This window comes from Anomaloglossus baeobatrachus, chromosome 3, assembly GCF_048569485.1.
Source record: "Anomaloglossus baeobatrachus isolate aAnoBae1 chromosome 3, aAnoBae1.hap1, whole genome shotgun sequence".
Taxonomy (NCBI): domain Eukaryota; kingdom Metazoa; phylum Chordata; class Amphibia; order Anura; family Aromobatidae; genus Anomaloglossus; species Anomaloglossus baeobatrachus.
In genome coordinates, this window is record NC_134355.1 from 648,149,010 (window position 1) to 648,166,251 (window position 17,242).

Sequence of the window (17,242 nt, forward strand, 5' to 3'; positions counted from 1 at the left end):
AGTGGTTCCGTCATTCTCCAAAAATGAATGTACAGTATGTAACAGAGAAAGAATAGCATCGTCCACCCCCAATCTATGCCGGTAAGCAAACTGTAGGGGATCAATAAAAGCCCTCACCCTCGGACTCAAGTGAGCAAGCACTAATCTTTCCAAGGCCTTCATAGCATGAGATGTTAAGGCTACAGGACGATAGTCATTTAGGGTTGCAGGAGAAGTAGTCTTGGGTACCGGAACCAGACAGGAAGTTTTCCATAACACTGGTACCCTCTGTGTTTGTAGACTTCCATTAAATAGGTGTGTAAAGACCGTACACAGCTGGTCTGCACACACTTTAAGGACACGTGAACTGAGTCCATCTGGCCCTGCAGCTTTACCAATGTTAAGTGACTTAACCTGCATCCTCACATCATTTTCAGAGACTCTGAAATTAGTCTGCTCATCCTCCAATATCAATGTTGCAGAATTTGCACCAGAATTACATCCTCTGTCAGTTGGCGTTACACATGTATTGCTAAATCTATTGAAATACTCATTCATCTCATTAGCATTGTCCAGTTTTCCTCCCCCATGCTCAGACCTCACGTTAAGCCCAGTCAGTAATTTAATTCCTGACCAAACCTCCCTGGAATTATTGTGGGACAGTTTCTTTTCAAGTTTAATTCAAGTTTAGTTTCCAGGCTTCTTAGGACTGAAGCCGATCAGGTGCGTGAAACTTCTTCAGTAAAAGCAGACATCACCAGTGCGACGGATCTCATGGTGACGACTGGCCAGACGCCCTTGATCTACTGTGTTTCCCAGAAACTAAGACACTGTCTTATATTGTTTTTTTTTTTTTTACACAAAAAAGGCCTTAGGGCTTATTCTCAGGGAAACATGGTTGGGGGAAACTTTACCCCCCAAAATGCAGATCCCCCCAGGAGAATCATACTTACCAGACCCCGGGCGTCTGTGTCACTCCTAGGTCCTCCTGCGATCTTCGGTGGGCGTTCTCAGCAGGTATGCTCCACATGGTTCTTCCCTGCTTCTGGCTGACACACACACACATTAGATTGCATACAGACACAATCATATACACACACACATCAGAATGCACACTAGCACTCACGACTAGAGTTGAGCGCGGTTCGTGGTTCGTGGTTCTCCAGTTCGCGGCTCGAGTGATTTTGGGGCATGTTCTAGATCGAACTAGAACTCGAGCTTTTTGCAAAAGCTCGGTAGTTCTAGAAACGTTCGAGAACGGTTCTAGCAGCCAAAAAACAGCTAAATCATAGCTTGGTTTCTGCTGTAATAGTGTAAGTCACTCTGTGAATCAAACTATTATCACATTTCAGTGTATAGTGTGCGTGAACAGCGCCTTCAGATCACTGCTGTTTCTATAATGGCGATCGCCATTTTTTTTTTTTTTTTTTCTTGTCTTCCTTCCCTAAGTGCGCGCGTCTTGTGGGGCGGGCCAGCATGTCAGCCAATCCCAGACACACACACAGCTAAGTGGACTTTGAGCCAGAGAAGCAACGGCATGTGTGATAGGATCTGCATGTCACATGTCCCTGCATTATAAAACCGGACATTTTCTTCACGGACGCCATTATCTGCCTTCTGCGTCTTTGGTGTCAGACATCACTGTCGCAGCTCCGTCTTCCTGAGTCCTATAGCCGATACAGCTGTATGCGCTGCATACACAGCGTTAGACAGCTTAGGGAGAGCACTTTATAGCAGTCCTTTTAAGGGCTCCAACCGGCAGGGTCAGAGAGCCATAGGTGACAGGTCCTGCAAACAGCAACAGCGTCTGTGTAGCCCAGGTCAGGGATTTCCTACCTGCATTTCACCATTAGGAGGGAATAGAAAGGCAGGCTTCCATTCCTCTACCCAGAGCACCACAATCCTGCCACTGTACCCTCTTGTCCTCTGCACACTCCAACTGATAACTAAGCCATTATACTAGCAAACACTCAGTGTACCTAGTGGCATCCTATACGTGGCTATTGGACTTTGCTATAGTCCCACTAGTGCAAAGACATTTGCAGAGCGCGTCTGCCTGCGTTGCACACTACAACTCATTCTAACCAAGCCATTATACTAGCAAACACTCAGTGTACCTAGTGGCATCCTATACGTGGCTATTGGACTTTGCTATAGTCCCACTAGTGCAAAGACATTTGCAGAGCGCGTCTGCCTGCGTTGCACACTACAACTCATTCTAACCAAGCCATTATACTAGCAAACACTCAGTGTACCTAGTGGCATCCTATACGTGGCTATTGGACTTTGCTATAGTCCCACTAGTGCAAAGACATTTGCAGAGCGCGTCTGCCTGCGTTGCACACTACAACTCATTCTAACCAAGCCATTATACTAGCAAACACTCAGTGTACCTAGTGGCATCCTATACGTGGCTATTGGACTTTGCTATAGTCCCACTAGTGCAAAGACATTTGCAGAGCGCGTCTGCCTGCGTTGCACACTACAACTCATTCTAACCAAGCCATTATACTAGCAAACACTCAGTGTACCTAGTGGCATCCTATACGTGGCTATTGGACTTTGCTATAGTCCCACTAGTGCAAAGACATTTGCAGAGCGCGTCTGCCTGCGTTGCACACTACAACTCATTCTAACCAAGCCATTATACTAGCAAACACTCAGTGTACCTAGTGGCATCCTATACGTGGCTATTGGACTTTGCTATAGTCCCACTAGTGCAAAGACATTTGCAGAGCGCGTCTGCCTGCGTTGCACACTACAACTCATTCTAACCAAGCCATTATACTAGCAAACACTCAGTGTACCTAGTGGCATCCTATACGTGGCTATTGGACTTTGCTATAGTCCCACTAGTGCAAAGACATTTGCAGAGCGCGTCTGCCTGCGTTGCACACTACAACTCATTCTAACCAAGCCATTATACTAGCAAACACTCAGTGTACCTAGTGGCATCCTATACGTGGCTATTGGACTTTGCTATAGTCCCACTAGTGCAAAGACATTTGCAGAGCGCGTCTGCCTGCATTGCACACTACAACTCATTCTAAACAAGCCATTATACTAGCAAACACTCAGTGTACCTAGTGGCATCCTATACGTGGCTATTGGACTTTGCTATAGTCCCACTAGTGCAAAGACATTAGCAGAGCACATCTGCCTGCATTGCACACTACAACTCATTCTAACCAAGCCATTATACTAGCAAACACTCAGTGTACCTAGTGGCATCCTATACGTGGCTATTGGACTTTGCTATAGTCCCACTAGTGCAAAGACATTTGCAGAGCGCGTCTGCCTGCGTTGCACACTACAACTCATTCTAACCAAGCCATTATACTAGCAAACACTCAGTGTACCTAGTGGCATCCTATACGTGGCTATTGGACTTTGCTATAGTCCCACTAGTGCAAAGACATTTGCAGAGCGCGTCTGCCTGCGTTGCACACTACAACTCATTCTAACCAAGCCATTATACTAGCAAACACTCAGTGTACCTAGTGGCATCCTATACGTGGCTATTGGACTTTGCTATAGTCCCACTAGTGCAAAGACATTTGCAGAGCGCGTCTGCCTGCGTTGCACACTACAACTCATTCTAACCAAGCCATTATACTAGCAAACACTCAGTGTACCTAGTGGCATCCTATACGTGGCTATTGGACTTTGCTATAGTCCCACTAGTGCAAAGACATTTGCAGAGCGCGTCTGCCTGCGTTGCACACTACAACTCATTCTAAACAAGCCATTATACTAGCAAACACTCAGTGTACCTAGTGGCATCCTATACGTGGCTATTGGACTTTGCTATAGTCCCACTAGTGCAAAGACATTTGCAGAGCGCGTCTGCCTGCGTTGCACACTACAACTCATTCTAAACAAGCCATTATACTAGCAAACACTCAGTGTACCTAGTGGCATCCTATACGTGGCTATTGGACTTTGCTATAGTCCCACTAGTGCAAAGACATTTGCAGCACGTCTGCCTGCGTTGCACACTCCAACTAATTATAACTAAGTTGCATTGTCAGGGATATTTATTCTTTATTATTCTGCTGTTAATAAAGCTAGACCACCACTGCAATCTTCACCACCTCTCAATTTTTACTACCACATTTTCAGTCCACAATCTTGTCGCAATCAACATGAGTGGCAAAATGACAGATGCTGGTGGAAAGGGGAAGAGGCGTGGTGTAAAAGGCAAAAAAGGTTTTGTCCGTGGGGAAGGTGGCAAAGCTCCATTATCATCTGCTGAAGATAGACCATCTACCAGCAAAAGTAAGATGTCTACTACTTACCGTGGACAATCCGATGTGCTCCCTTTGTTACGGACACGAACAACAGGAACAAAGGTAGATGATGGGCAAAAAAGGAAAATGCTTGAATGGATCTCAAGTGGTCCAACAAGTGCCCTCTCTGCCACTTCAAGTACCGCATCCAAAAAACACCAGTCCTCTGAGTTGTCATCCCAATCAAACTTGCTTTCTCCCAGCTCTGAAGTCTCCATCAGCCCTGCACAGTATGGTGGAACTGAGATGGCTGAGTCTGCAGAGCTGTTCAGTCACACTATAGCCTGGGAATCAGAGGTCTGCTCCCAAGCTACAGTGAGTACAGAACAGGAAATGGTCTGCAGTGATGCCCAGAACCTTTGTGACTCAGATTCAGGCCGTGAGGACCAAGTTTCTGAGCATAATGTTGACCCTTTGTCACAAACTGTAACACCTGTGGTTATAGACAATGAGGAACATACTGATGAAGATGAGACGCAGATACCCGATTGGGATGACAACTTAAATATTCGTTCAGGGCAAGAAGAGGCTCGGTCTGAGGGGGAGGGGAGTGCAAACACAACAATTGATGATGATGTTCTAGATCCCACCTACTGTCAACCCCCAGTCAGGCACTCGAGGAGGTCAACAGAGGCGGTGGAGGAGGATGCAACCGACGACGAAGTTACCTTGCGCCTTCCTGGACAGAGTCGGAGAACTGGTAGCACGTCTACAACTGCATCCTCAGCCACCACTCTGCCTATGAGCATTATTCGTGGTGGATCAACAGGTCGCATGGCCTCTAAGCCTTGCCTAGCCTGGTCCTTTTTTCACATCGAAAAAGATCGCCCAACTCATGTGATATGTAACATTTGTCATGATTCTGTTAGTAGAGGTCAAAACCTCAAAACCTCAGCAGTTTGACAACTTCTTCCATGAATCGTCACATGACTAAATATCATAAGTCCCGGTGGGAAGCTCACCGTGCTGCAATGCGGCCTAGTGGAGCGAACCATCCACCGCCCGCCCCTTCCACTGCATCCGCGCGCTCTTCATCTTCTAGGACTGTGGGGACAGCTGCCACACCTGTTTTTCCACGCAAAACTTCCACCACTGTAACCGCAACAGGCAGTTTGCTTGTAAGGTCGTCAGTTGGTTTGGAAGGGGAAACAAGTGAGTGTGTACAGCTCTCTCAGACATCGATAGCACCAACGTTGGATGAAGGCAACATCATGTCTCCGCCTGCACTTTCCTCACAAACCTGCATTTTTCCAGGGACACCCTACTCAACACCGTCTACACACAGCAGCCAGATCTCTGTCCCTCAGATGTGGTCAAATAAAAGGCCACTTCCTCCGACCCATGACAAAGCTAAGAGGTTGACTCTATCCCTCTGTAAGCTGTTGGCTACCGAAATGCTGCCTTTCCGCCTAGTGGACACACAGGATTTTAGAGACCTTATGTCTGTCGCTGTGCCCCAGTACCAGATGCCTAGTCGCCACTACTTCTCTAAGAAAGGTGTGCCCGCGCTACACCAGCATGTCGCACACAACATCACCGCTTCCTTGAGAAACTCTGTGTGTGAACGGGTGCATTTCACCACCGATACTTGGACCAGTAAGCATGGACAGGGACGTTACATGTCGCTGACTGGGCACTGGGTAACTATGGTGATAGATGGTGAAGGGTCTGCTGCACAAGTCTTGCCGTCCCCACGACTTGTGTGTCAATCCTCTGTCTGTCCAAGTTCCGCCACTGCTTCTGCATCCTCCACCTCATCTGGGTCCTCCACCTCCGCCCCAAGCCTGCCTGGTCAGGCCACCAGCGTTCTCACTGCGCAGAAGGAATCACGCACCCCTCATTACTATGCTGGCAGCAGAGCGCAACGGCATCAGGCGGTCTTTAGCTTGACATGTCTTGGTAATAAGAGTCACACAGCTGAGGAGTTGTGGTCAGCTTTGCGGTCCGAGTTTAATAAATGGTTGTCTCCACTCAAACTGCAGCCTGGTAAGGCCGTGTGCGACAATGCTGCAAACCTGGGTGCGGCACTTCGCCTGGGCAAGGTGACACACGTACCTTGTATGGCTCACGTGTTGAACCTTGTCGTGCAGCAATTTTTAACACACTATCCCGGCCTAGATGGCCTTCTGAACAGGGCACGAAAACTGTCAGCTCACTTCCGCCGTTCAAGCGCCGCAGCAGAGCGACTTGCATCGCTCCAGAAGTCTTTCGGCCTGCCGGTTCATCGCCTGAAATGCGATGTGGCGACACGCTGGAATTCAACTCTCCACATGTTACAGCGACTGTGGCAGCACCGCAGAGCCCTGGTGCAATACGTCATGACGTATAGCCTGGGCCAACGAGATGCAGAGGTGGGGCAGATCACCCTGATGGAGTGGTCTCAGATCAAGGACCTATGCACCCTTCTGCACAGTTTCGACATGGCGACGAATATGTTTAGCTCTGACAATGCCATTATCAGCATGACGATTCCAGTCATTTACATGCTGGAGCACACGCTAAACACTATTCGGAGTCAGGGGGTGGGACAACATGAAGGGGAGGAACTACAGGAGGATTCATATGCGCAAGGGACAACAACATCACGAAGGTCCAGACGTTCATCATCACCAACGCAGCAGGCATGGGACCATGGGGGACAGGGATCGACAAGGGCGCATAGTAGCAGGCGAAATGTTGAGCAAGGTGCAGGAGAACATGAAGAAATGGAGGACGAACTGTCCATGGACATGGAAGACTCAGCGGATGAGGGAGACCTTGGTCAAATTTCAGTTGAAAGAGGTTGGGGTCAGATGTCAGAGGAAGAAAGAACGGGTAGCACCTCTATGCCACAAACACAGCATGGACTTGGTCCGCATGGCTGCGCAAGACACATGAGTGCCTTTTTGTTGCACTACCTCCAACATGACAGTCGTATTGTCAAAATTAGAAGTGATGATGACTACTGGATTGCCACACTATTAGATCCCCGGTACAAGTCCAAATTTTGTGACATAATTCCAGCCATAGAAAGGGACGCACGTATGCAGGAGTATCAGCAGAAGCTGTTACTAGATCTTAGCTCGGCTTTTCCACCAAACAACCGTGCAGGTGCAGGGAGTGAATCTCCCAGTTGTAACTTGACAAACATGGGACGGTCTCGTCATCTTCAACAGTCTACCCGTACCAGTAGGACCTTTTCTGGTGCCGGTAACAGCAATTTTATGGAATCTTTTCATAATTTTTTTAGACCCTCTTTTGCAAGGCCACCAGAGACAACAAGTCTGACACATACTCAACGGCTGGAGAGGATGATACAGGAGTATCTCCAAATGAACATCGATGCCATGACTGTGCAACTGGAGCCTTGCTCCTTTTGGGCTTCAAACATAGAAAAATGGCCAGAGCTCTCCAGTTACGCCTTGGAGATTTTGTCGTGTCCAGCTGCCAGCGTTGTCTCTGAACGTGTATTCAGTGCTGCTGGGTGTGTGCTGACAGATAAGCGCACGCGTCTGTCCAGTGACAATGTGGACAGACTGACGTTCATCAAAATGAACAAGTCATGGATCCAGAAGGAATTTACTACCCCTGTGTCATCCTGGGGAGAGTAAATGCTTGTGGATTTGGAATGTGCTTGATGCAAATCAAAACATCCTGTTTGCAACTAGGGCCCAAGTGCTGCCACTGATGTGGTGGGTGTCTGTGTGGCCCAATTTTTGGAAAAAAGGGAGACTCCGCTTGGAGTAACCCTTGCTTGCTGTGTTTTTAAAAGAAGCCAAGATGAACAGAGCTGGGATCAGGAAAGACTTTGCTACCTACCCCGGTGTCATCCTGGGGACGGCTAAGAATAGCGTATTTTTGAATGTGCTTGATGCAAATCAAAACATCCTGTTTGCAACTAGGGCCCAAGTGCTGCCACTGATGTGGTGGGTGTCTGTGTGGCCCAATTTTTGGAAAAAAGGGAGACTCCGCTTGGAGTAACCCTTGCTTGCTGTGTTTTTAAAAGAAGCCAAGATGAACAGAGCTGGGATCAGGAAAGACTTTGCTACCTACCCCGGTGTCATCCTGGGGACGGCTAAGAATAGCGTATTTTTGAATGTGCTTGATGCAAATCAAAACATCCTGTTTGCAACTAGGGCCCAAGTGCTGCCACTGATGTGGTGGGTGTCTGTGTGGCCCAATTTTTGGAAAAAAGGGAGACTCCGCTTGGAGTAACCCTTGCTTGCTGTGTTTTTAAAAGAAGCCAAGATGAACAGAGCTGGGATCAGGAAAGACTTTGCTACCTACCCCGGTGTCATCCTGGGGACGGCTAAGAATAGCGTATTTTTGAATGTGCTTGATGCAAATCAAAACATCCTGTTTGCAACTAGGGCCCAAGTGCTGCCACTGATGTGGTGGGTGTCTGTGTGGCCCAATTTTTGGAAAAAAGGGAGACTCCGCTTGGAGTAACCCTTGCTTGCTGTGTTTTTAAAAGAAGCCAAGATGAACAGAGCTGGGATCAGGAAAGACTTTGCTACCTACCCCGGTGTCATCCTGGGGACGGCTAAGAATAGCGTATTTTTGAATGTGCTTGATGCAAATCAAAACATCCTGTTTGCAACTAGGGCCCAAGTGCTGCCACTGATGGGGTGGGTGTCTGTGTGGCCCAATTTTTGGAAAAAAGGGAGACTCCGCTTGGAGTAACCCTTGCTTGCTGTGTTTTTAAAAGAAGCCAAGATGAACAGAGCTGGGATCAGGAAAGACTTTGCTACCTACCCCGGTGTCATCCTGGGGACGGATAAGAATAGCGTATTTTTGAATGTGCTTGATGCAAATCAAAACATCCTGTTTGCAACTAGGGCCCAAGTGCTGCCACTGATGGGGTGGGTGTCTGTGTGGCCCAATTTTTGGAAAAAAGGGAGACTCCGCTTGGAGTAACCCTTGCTTGCTGTGTTTTTAAAAGAAGCCAAGATGAACAGAGCTGGGATCAGGAAAGACTTTGCTACCTACCCCGGTGTCATCCTGGGGACGGATAAGAATAGCGTATTTTTGAATGTGCTTGATGCAAATCAAAACATCCTGTTTGCAACTAGGGCCCAAGTGCTGCCACTGAATGGGTGGGTGTGTGTGGGGCCCAATTTTTGGAAAAAAGGGGAGACTCCGCTTGGAGTAACCCTTGCTTACATTGTTTTTAAAAGAAGCCAAGATGAACAAGTCATGGGTCAGCAAAGACTTTGCTACCTACCCCAGTGTCATCCTGGGGACGGCTAAGAATAGCGTATTTTTGAATGTGCTTGATGCAAATCAAAACATCCTGTTTGCAACTAGGGCCCAAGTGCTGCCACTGATGGGGTGGGTGTCTGTGTGGCCCAATTTTTGGAAAAAAGGGAGACTCCGCTTGGAGTAACCCTTGCTTGCTGTGTTTTTAAAAGAAGCCAAGATGAACAGAGCTGGGATCAGGAAAGACTTTGCTACCTACCCCGGTGTCATCCTGGGGACGGCTAAGAATAGCGTATTTTTGAATGTGCTTGATGCAAATCAAAACATCCTGTTTGCAACTAGGGCCGAAGTGCTGCCACTGATGGGGTGGGTGTCTGTGTGGCCCAATTTTTGGAAAAAAGGGAGACTCCGCTTGGAGTAACCCTTGCTTGCTGTGTTTTTAAAAGAAGCCAAGATGAACAGAGCTGGGATCAGGAAAGACTTTGCTACCTACCCCGGTGTCATCCTGGGGACGGATAAGAATGGCGTATTTTTGAATGTGCTTGATGCAAATCTAGCTGTGAAGTGTACAACTGGGGCACAACTGCTGCCACTGAATGGGTGGGTGTGTGTGGGGCCCAATTTTTGGAAAAAAGGGGAGACTCCGCTTGGAGTAACCCTTGCTTACATTGTTTTTAAAAGAAGCCAAGATGAACAAGTCATGGGTCAGCAAAGACTTTGCTACCTACCCCAGTGTCATCCTGGGGACGGCTAAGAATAGCGTATTTTTGAATGTGCTTGATGCAAATCAAAACATCCTGTTTGCAACTAGGGCCGAAGTGCTGCCACTGATGGGGTGGGTGTCTGTGTGGCCCAATTTTTGGAAAAAAGGGAGACTCCGCTTGGAGTAACCCTTGCTTGCTGTGTTTTTAAAAGAAGCCAAGATGAACAGAGCTGGGATCAGGAAAGACTTTGCTACCTACCCCGGTGTCATCCTGGGGACGGATAAGAATGGCGTATTTTTGAATGTGCTTGATGCAAATCTAGCTGTGAAGTGTACAACTGGGGCACAACTGCTGCCACTGAAGGGGTGGGTGTGTGGGGCCCAATTTTTGGAAAAAAGGGAGACTCCGCTTGGAGTCACCTTGCGGTGTTTTACATGACTTTAGAAGGGCGTGCCATGCCTATATCTGTGTGTCCTCCTCTTTTTCCTTGTCCAGCTGTTTTGTTTTCGCATGAGTACATGTCCTTGTCACTTTCCCATGTGTTTGTGTTGTGTTGTGAGTTGTTTGTCACCTTTTGGACACCTTTGAGGGTGTTTTCTAGGTGTTTTACTGTGTTTGTGATTGCCTGCCATTGTTTCCTATGGGCTCGAGTTCGGTTCGTCGAACGTTCGACGAGCCGAACTCGAGCCAGACCCCCCGTTCGGCGAACCGCCTCGAGCCGAACCGGGACCGGTTCGCTCATCTCTACTCACGACATACGGCGATACCAATTGCTTCCGTCCAGCAGAGAATCCTGGGACGCAGTGCAGTAGAGAGCGAGGACCTGCGGTGGAACGCATAGAGGACCTGCGGTGGAATGCATAGAGTACCTGTGATGGAACACATCAATGCGTTCCACTGCCAGGTCTATTGTGAAAGATGACCTCTGGATATGACAGTGCTTCCCATTCAGACCTGAGACCTTGTGACAGTAATGAGTCACATCACACTGAGGAGGGAAAATGGCTAATTGGGCACAATTTGTCCTTTTTCACTTAGGGGTGTACTCACTTTTATTGCCAGCAGTTTAGTCATTAATGGTTGTTTGACGCTCTGGACAAGCCAGGGGTCACAGGTAATGACATCACCACACCCTACACCCCGGTTAGGCACATCAAAGCTAGACCCAGAAATCCTTGTTGCCCTCCTCCAGGGGCTGATGTCCACACCAGGGGGTGGGCCAGGCGGTTGGCCCCACCCACCGAGAAGTTCACAGTCCTGGAGGCGGGAAAACCAGGCAGTTTAGCTCAGGCAGAGCTTGAGTGCAGAGAGGAGTTAGAGTTTGGAGAGGAGAGAGAGCAGTTGTGTAGTGAAAGTGGAGAGAGAAAAGTGACAGCTTAAGAGCCTGAGAGCATCCGGGTGTGTGCCCCGGACGGAGACAGCAAGGTTAGCAGACGGCGGTGACAGTCTGCAGGAGTGGCCTATCGGAGGTGCCGTAAGGACCGTGGACGGGTGGTGGCCCGGCGGTACCGGACCGGTACACAAGGAGAAGCCAGCACCATTGGCAGGGGCCTTTCGGATCCCGGCAAGGCTTGGAGTCGCCGTGAATTTGCCAAATCCGTCAGTGAAGGGGACCTCCGGGTTTCCAAACAACTAAGTCCCGATTGAAGGCAACAGTCCAACCGTATGAGAGAGACACCGCCACCGCCAAGGCACCAGTTTCTCAGGGCCAGCGCCTGCGGGCAAAGAGGTGCTCCTCCGGCCCATATCCAAGCCGGGGAGCGGGTTACCGGTGGGAACCCATTGGAACCAACAGGAGTACTAGGTGCAGGGAAAGAGACAGTCACCGTTAACTACCGGGGAAAAGCAACAGCAGCCGTCCGTGGGAACAGTCTTTCCAGCCGTGTGTTTTACCGAGAACTGTGTCACCGTCTCAGGCTGAGTGAGTACCACCGTGCCGTGAGGCACAGCGCTGCCCCCGCGACCCTGCACCTCACCAGGCCCCGCACCTGGCCTGCCATCCCTCATCCTCCACCCCATCACTGGGCCCCGGGACAACCACCCCCTACCCACGGAGGGGAGAACTAACAACTCAGCTGCTCCCTGTCACCGCTCCCGGGATCCCCGTTCAGAGCAGCGGTGGTGTCCACACAATCACCACAACCGTGGGTGGCGTCACGGACAATAAATCCCCAAAACCATTCCCCTTTTCACTCACTGGCGAGGAGCGCCGCTCAAGTCCCCGGGATCCGGCCCATCGCTCGAGCCACCGAGCAGCAGCGGCCGCAGCAGCAGCGGCAGCCGGGTCCGAGCAGTGGGAGAGCGCAGCGTCCACTCCTCCGCCCGCGACAGTTGTGTTATTTAGAGGACACCAAATTTACACTGTTATTATTATTATTATTATTATTATTATTGTTTATTTATAGAGCACCATTGATTCCATGGTGCTGTACATGAGGGGGTTACATACAGAATACATGTACACGTTACAATAGACAGACTAGCACAGGGGGAAGAGGGCTCTGCCCTTGCGGGCTTACATCCTAAAGGATTTTGGGGAGGAGACAGTAGGTGGGGTGTAGGTGGGGCGGCAGCTCCGCACGGTGGTGGGGCGGCAGCTCCGCACGGTGGTGGGGCGGCAGCTCCGCACGGTGGTGGGGCGGCAGCTCCGCACGGTGGTGGGGCACAAGCTGTACAGTGACTACTGTACATTTTATCACAGGGTCAGATCTTTAGAGTTGTCCCATGAAAAGATGTAATAAAATATTTACAAACGTGTGGGATGTACTCACTTTTGTGATATACTATATGCAATTAAAATTGTGTTTTCTTTTATTTCCAGATTTCTGCTGTCTTGAGCATCCCATTCTGGCAATGGTTTCTAAAAAGATTTGGCAAGAAGACAGCAGCTTTTGGAATTTCTGTAAGTATCAGTGAAGAATATGTGGTGATAAAATATGTACTGGATATGATGTCACTGTCTTCGCCACATTATGGCATATAGAGGGACGTCCACGGCTCATTAGCCCCTTCCCCCCTTATGAGCCAAAGTGTAGGGCTGCTGAGTGGGTTTACTATGTGCCGTCCATTCCGAAGGGTGTGAAGACTGCTCGTTCTCAATATTGGCATGTGTCTGTTTTGCAGTGGATGATCCCATTTGCCATTATACTGGTCACCATACCAAATGTGATTGTAGGATATCTGGTAGCCGTGTCATCAGGATTCAGCATCGCGGCATCTCTGCTCCTTCCATGGTTTGTACAATTTAACCTGCAAGATAACAAAACTGCTGAGATTTGCTGATATTATCAATGAGAAATACAATCTAGCAATTGCAAAACTTCTGGCACCTTTCAGGTTGATGAAATGGGTCTCAGAATATCTAACTAGAGTTGGTGCGAATTCCTTTTGCAGGGCCCAGTCCATTGGCCACATCAAGTATGGTAATCTGTAATCTGTGGCTGCTGGTCGGGGGTCCTGACAACTGTCTCCTACCTTCTGGTATCTGCGGCTCGTCTTTAGATTAGCTAGTTTGGTGAGTAGTGTTGAGCGAGTAGTTAGCTATTCATACTCGATATGCTGTTAGTGAGTATTGTCTGTTACTTGCATATTCGTTACGAGTAGCGGGCAAAGATGTAAGTCAATTGGAAATACTCGCGAAGTAGTGAGTAACCTGAAAGCTGTACTTTTCATGCGAGTAGTGAATAATACGGCTTTTGGGTTACTCGATACTTAGCGAGTATTTCCCATTGACTTACATTATGCCCGCTACTCGTAACGAATATGCGAGTAGCAGACAGTACTCGCTAACAGCATAGCGAGTACGAATAGTCAACTACTCGCTTAACACTATTGGTGAGACGTGTTGGCATTATGCTGCAATGATGACTTTGCGCCTAGTTGGCTGTTAAATAGAGATGCAGAGGAAGCTATCAGGATAGAGGTGGTTCTCAGGCCTCCCATCCAGAAGCCACAGATCGATCATCTAGCCTGTGGAGTGGGTTCTGTGAATAAATTCGCACCAAGTCCCACCATCATCTAAAGGTTGGTTAGGGACAGACCTCTGGGACCTGCAGGGAACCCGAGAATAAGCCACAGCACTGCGTCTCCGTCACAGGTTTTCTTTTGTATGGCTGCATTCCCAGCCACTTGCTGGTATCATCACTGTACACTGAGAAATTTTGTAGTCAGCAGCGCTACAACCCCTACATTCTCAGGATTGATACCACACAATTGGTCAAATTCATTTACGGACACTCCAAGAATCAGAATGTATCATATAGGAAAAAATGAGAATTTTTTCATCCAAAAAGGAGTATACCACGTCTCAATAAATCAAATAATTTTATTATCATCTAAATACATATAGAACAACACCACACAATAAAATAGTAAATTGCAGTCAAAAGTGTGTATACAAGGGTAAAGCGGTATTCGTATTGCACATAATATCCAAAAAAGTGACTAGTGCTATATATCTACGTTCACAAGAACCAGGCTTATCAATAAATATTGCACCAGAATCCTAGATTACCAAGGTGACTGGTGCAAATCGCCATAGGTAAATATGTGAACCGGGGTTTGTGCAGTAATCATTAAATTTATAAATTTATTAAACAAATCAATATTGCACAACCCCAAGGCGCCCAGTGATATGCCAAAAATATGCTCATGGTAACCCTCTTTAAATGCTGAATTACGATCGCTCCATCCGATGCTACCACATGTATGCACTACACTACTGCAATAATAAACCTGTGCGAAAAACCTCAATACGTTACATGTGAGTAAACACTTTTGGTGCAATATTTATTGATAAGCCTGGTTCTTGTGAACGTAGATATAGCACTAGTCACTTTTTTGGATATTATGTGCAATACGAATACCGCTTTACCCTTGTATACACTCTTTTGACTGCAATTTACTATTTTATTGTGTGGTGTTGTTCTATATGTATTTAGATGATAATAAAATTATTTGATTTATTGAGACGTGGTATACTCCTTTTTGGATGAAAAAATTCTCATTTCTTCCTATATGATACATTCTCAGGATTGATTTGCGCCATAAAGATTATGGAGTTATGGCATATCATATGCCATCAGTTACTAAACTGGAAATAAAGTGAACCTGTCACCCGGTTTTCCCAATATTAACTAAGGCCACTACCATTGATGACTCTTTTATAGCAGTCTAGCAACTTGTATGTAACCCCAGCCCCTCTGTATATCCCAAAAAAACTTTTATAATCCCCCCACATTGCGCGGAGTGAAGGAGATAGCTGGTTTTCCTCTGCGCCTACTCTATCCTGGCAATTTCTACCCTCCTGCTTTGCTTTATGTGGATAAAGTGTCCAATGTCATCCACACAGCGCTTTTTTTTAAATCAGATCTTTTTTTATTAAATCATTAGGGATCAATACAGAGAGTATTTCACTTTTCATATAACTGATAACAATAAACAGATAGAACCTGATTTATAAATCACATGTGTTTTTCTCTGCATGTATGTAAATATAATAATAGAGTTCTCAAATCATAATTATATTATATAGCTTGAGCCTACAAACCTCGTGGCTCTACAAATAAACAAAACTTAAATTATGCAATAATGCCTCAGACTAACAGAAACACCTCCTCCATCAGCCGTGTCGCTCCACATCATATTGCTATACTCTCCCGCCCCTCCCTCTCCGTGCAGTCATCCATGAAACTGTTCCAGTCCTCTCTCACCTCTTCATTCAAAGTCCACTTCGCCACAGAAAAAACTAGTTTTAATTCCCTTCCTCACACATGCCATCACTGCAGGCACAACAGTAACCGGTCCAGCATTGCATCCCGAACCAGTGCACTAGAGGGTAGGCCCGGCAACTCCATCCATGGCCGCCAAATGTTGTAAAACTTTTTCAATGTTTTTCTTTTTAAATAAACTCCCCTTTCCAATCTTATGACGTTATTTAATTTGTTTTTGAGCTCTGGTAATGTTGGTGGTAGAGGGTCTAACCAGTGATATGCAAGTAGCTTTCTTGCTTGGTACAAGATACGGGCTATTCCCAGAGCTGTTGGAGAATCCGGATCCACTTCTCCTTCCCACAGACTCAACAGGCACAGGCGGGGCGACGGTGGTATTGTGATATGATATATTTGATCTATAAGTCCCAGGGTTTGGTTCCAGAAATCACCAATGTGTCCACACTCCCACATAACATGCATCAAATGGGCATTATCCTGTCCACACCTAACACACTGTGTGTTTGGTCTGAGTCCCATCTTAAATAGTAGACTGGGAGTTTTATATACCCTGTGGATGAGATATATTTGAGACAGCTTTTGGCACTCCGATACCGCCAGTTTAGGAACTTGTTCCAATATATCAGACACTGGCCTTCCGTCAGGGGACCGACGTCTCGTTCCCATTTGCTTTTAACAATCAATGGATGTGTTTCCAGATGGGCAGGTAGTAATTTTTTATATAGTTCCGAAATAAGACCCTTAGAGGACTCAGATGTAAGCAGCCTATGTAATGTTTGATTATGTGTCACTGTCACCGGGTTGGTCCTCCCCTGTCTTTCCAGTGCGTGTCTCAGCTGCAAATACTGATAAAAGAAGACATGCGGAAGGTTAAACTCCGTTCTCAGTTGTTCAAAGCTTTTAAGAGTATTATTTTGTAGTACTTGTGACACTAAATGGATCCCTTTATCCTCCCATCCTCTGAACCCTACTAATTTTTTAATTTCTGGAAAGTCGGGGTTCTGCCACAGTGGCCAGAGCTCTGTAGGTCCGCTTATCCCCAAAAGAGACTTACCCCTGTCCCACACCCGGAATATCATAGCCAGTGTGGGATATCGTGCCCCATTTATCTGTCTTTGTCCCACATCCAACCGGCAACCTGGGTACTTCCATACTGATCCCTCTCTCACTATATCACCACTGGTATCATACCCTCCTTCTTTGCCCCAACCCCTCAGATGTTGCATCTGGGAGGCTATATAGTATATATATGGGTTTGGTACCGCCAGTCCTCCCTCCTCCTTTCCCCGCTGTAGCACTTCCAGTCGAATCCTAGCTTGCTTTTTCTTCCAAATAAGTTCCCGGAATATTGTATTAATTTTTA

The 17,242-nt window shown here is 47.3% G+C and overlaps 1 protein-coding gene across 2 annotated transcripts in view; it reads left to right on the forward strand.

Annotated features, from left to right (window-relative positions):
• MFSD2B (MFSD2 lysolipid transporter B, sphingolipid) overlaps positions 1-17,242 on the forward strand; it is a 103,177-nt gene that overhangs the window by 63,606 nt on the left and 22,329 nt on the right. For both annotated transcript variants that reach the window (XR_012751524.1, XM_075338792.1), the window contains exons 10-11: positions 12,972-13,052; positions 13,274-13,383. Coding sequence is in view for 1 of the 2 variants with exons in the window: in XM_075338792.1 (XP_075194907.1) it covers positions 12,972-13,052; positions 13,274-13,383 (191 nt within the window). In the remaining variant the exon portion in view is untranslated. The remainder of the gene's footprint in view (positions 1-12,971; positions 13,053-13,273; positions 13,384-17,242) is intronic.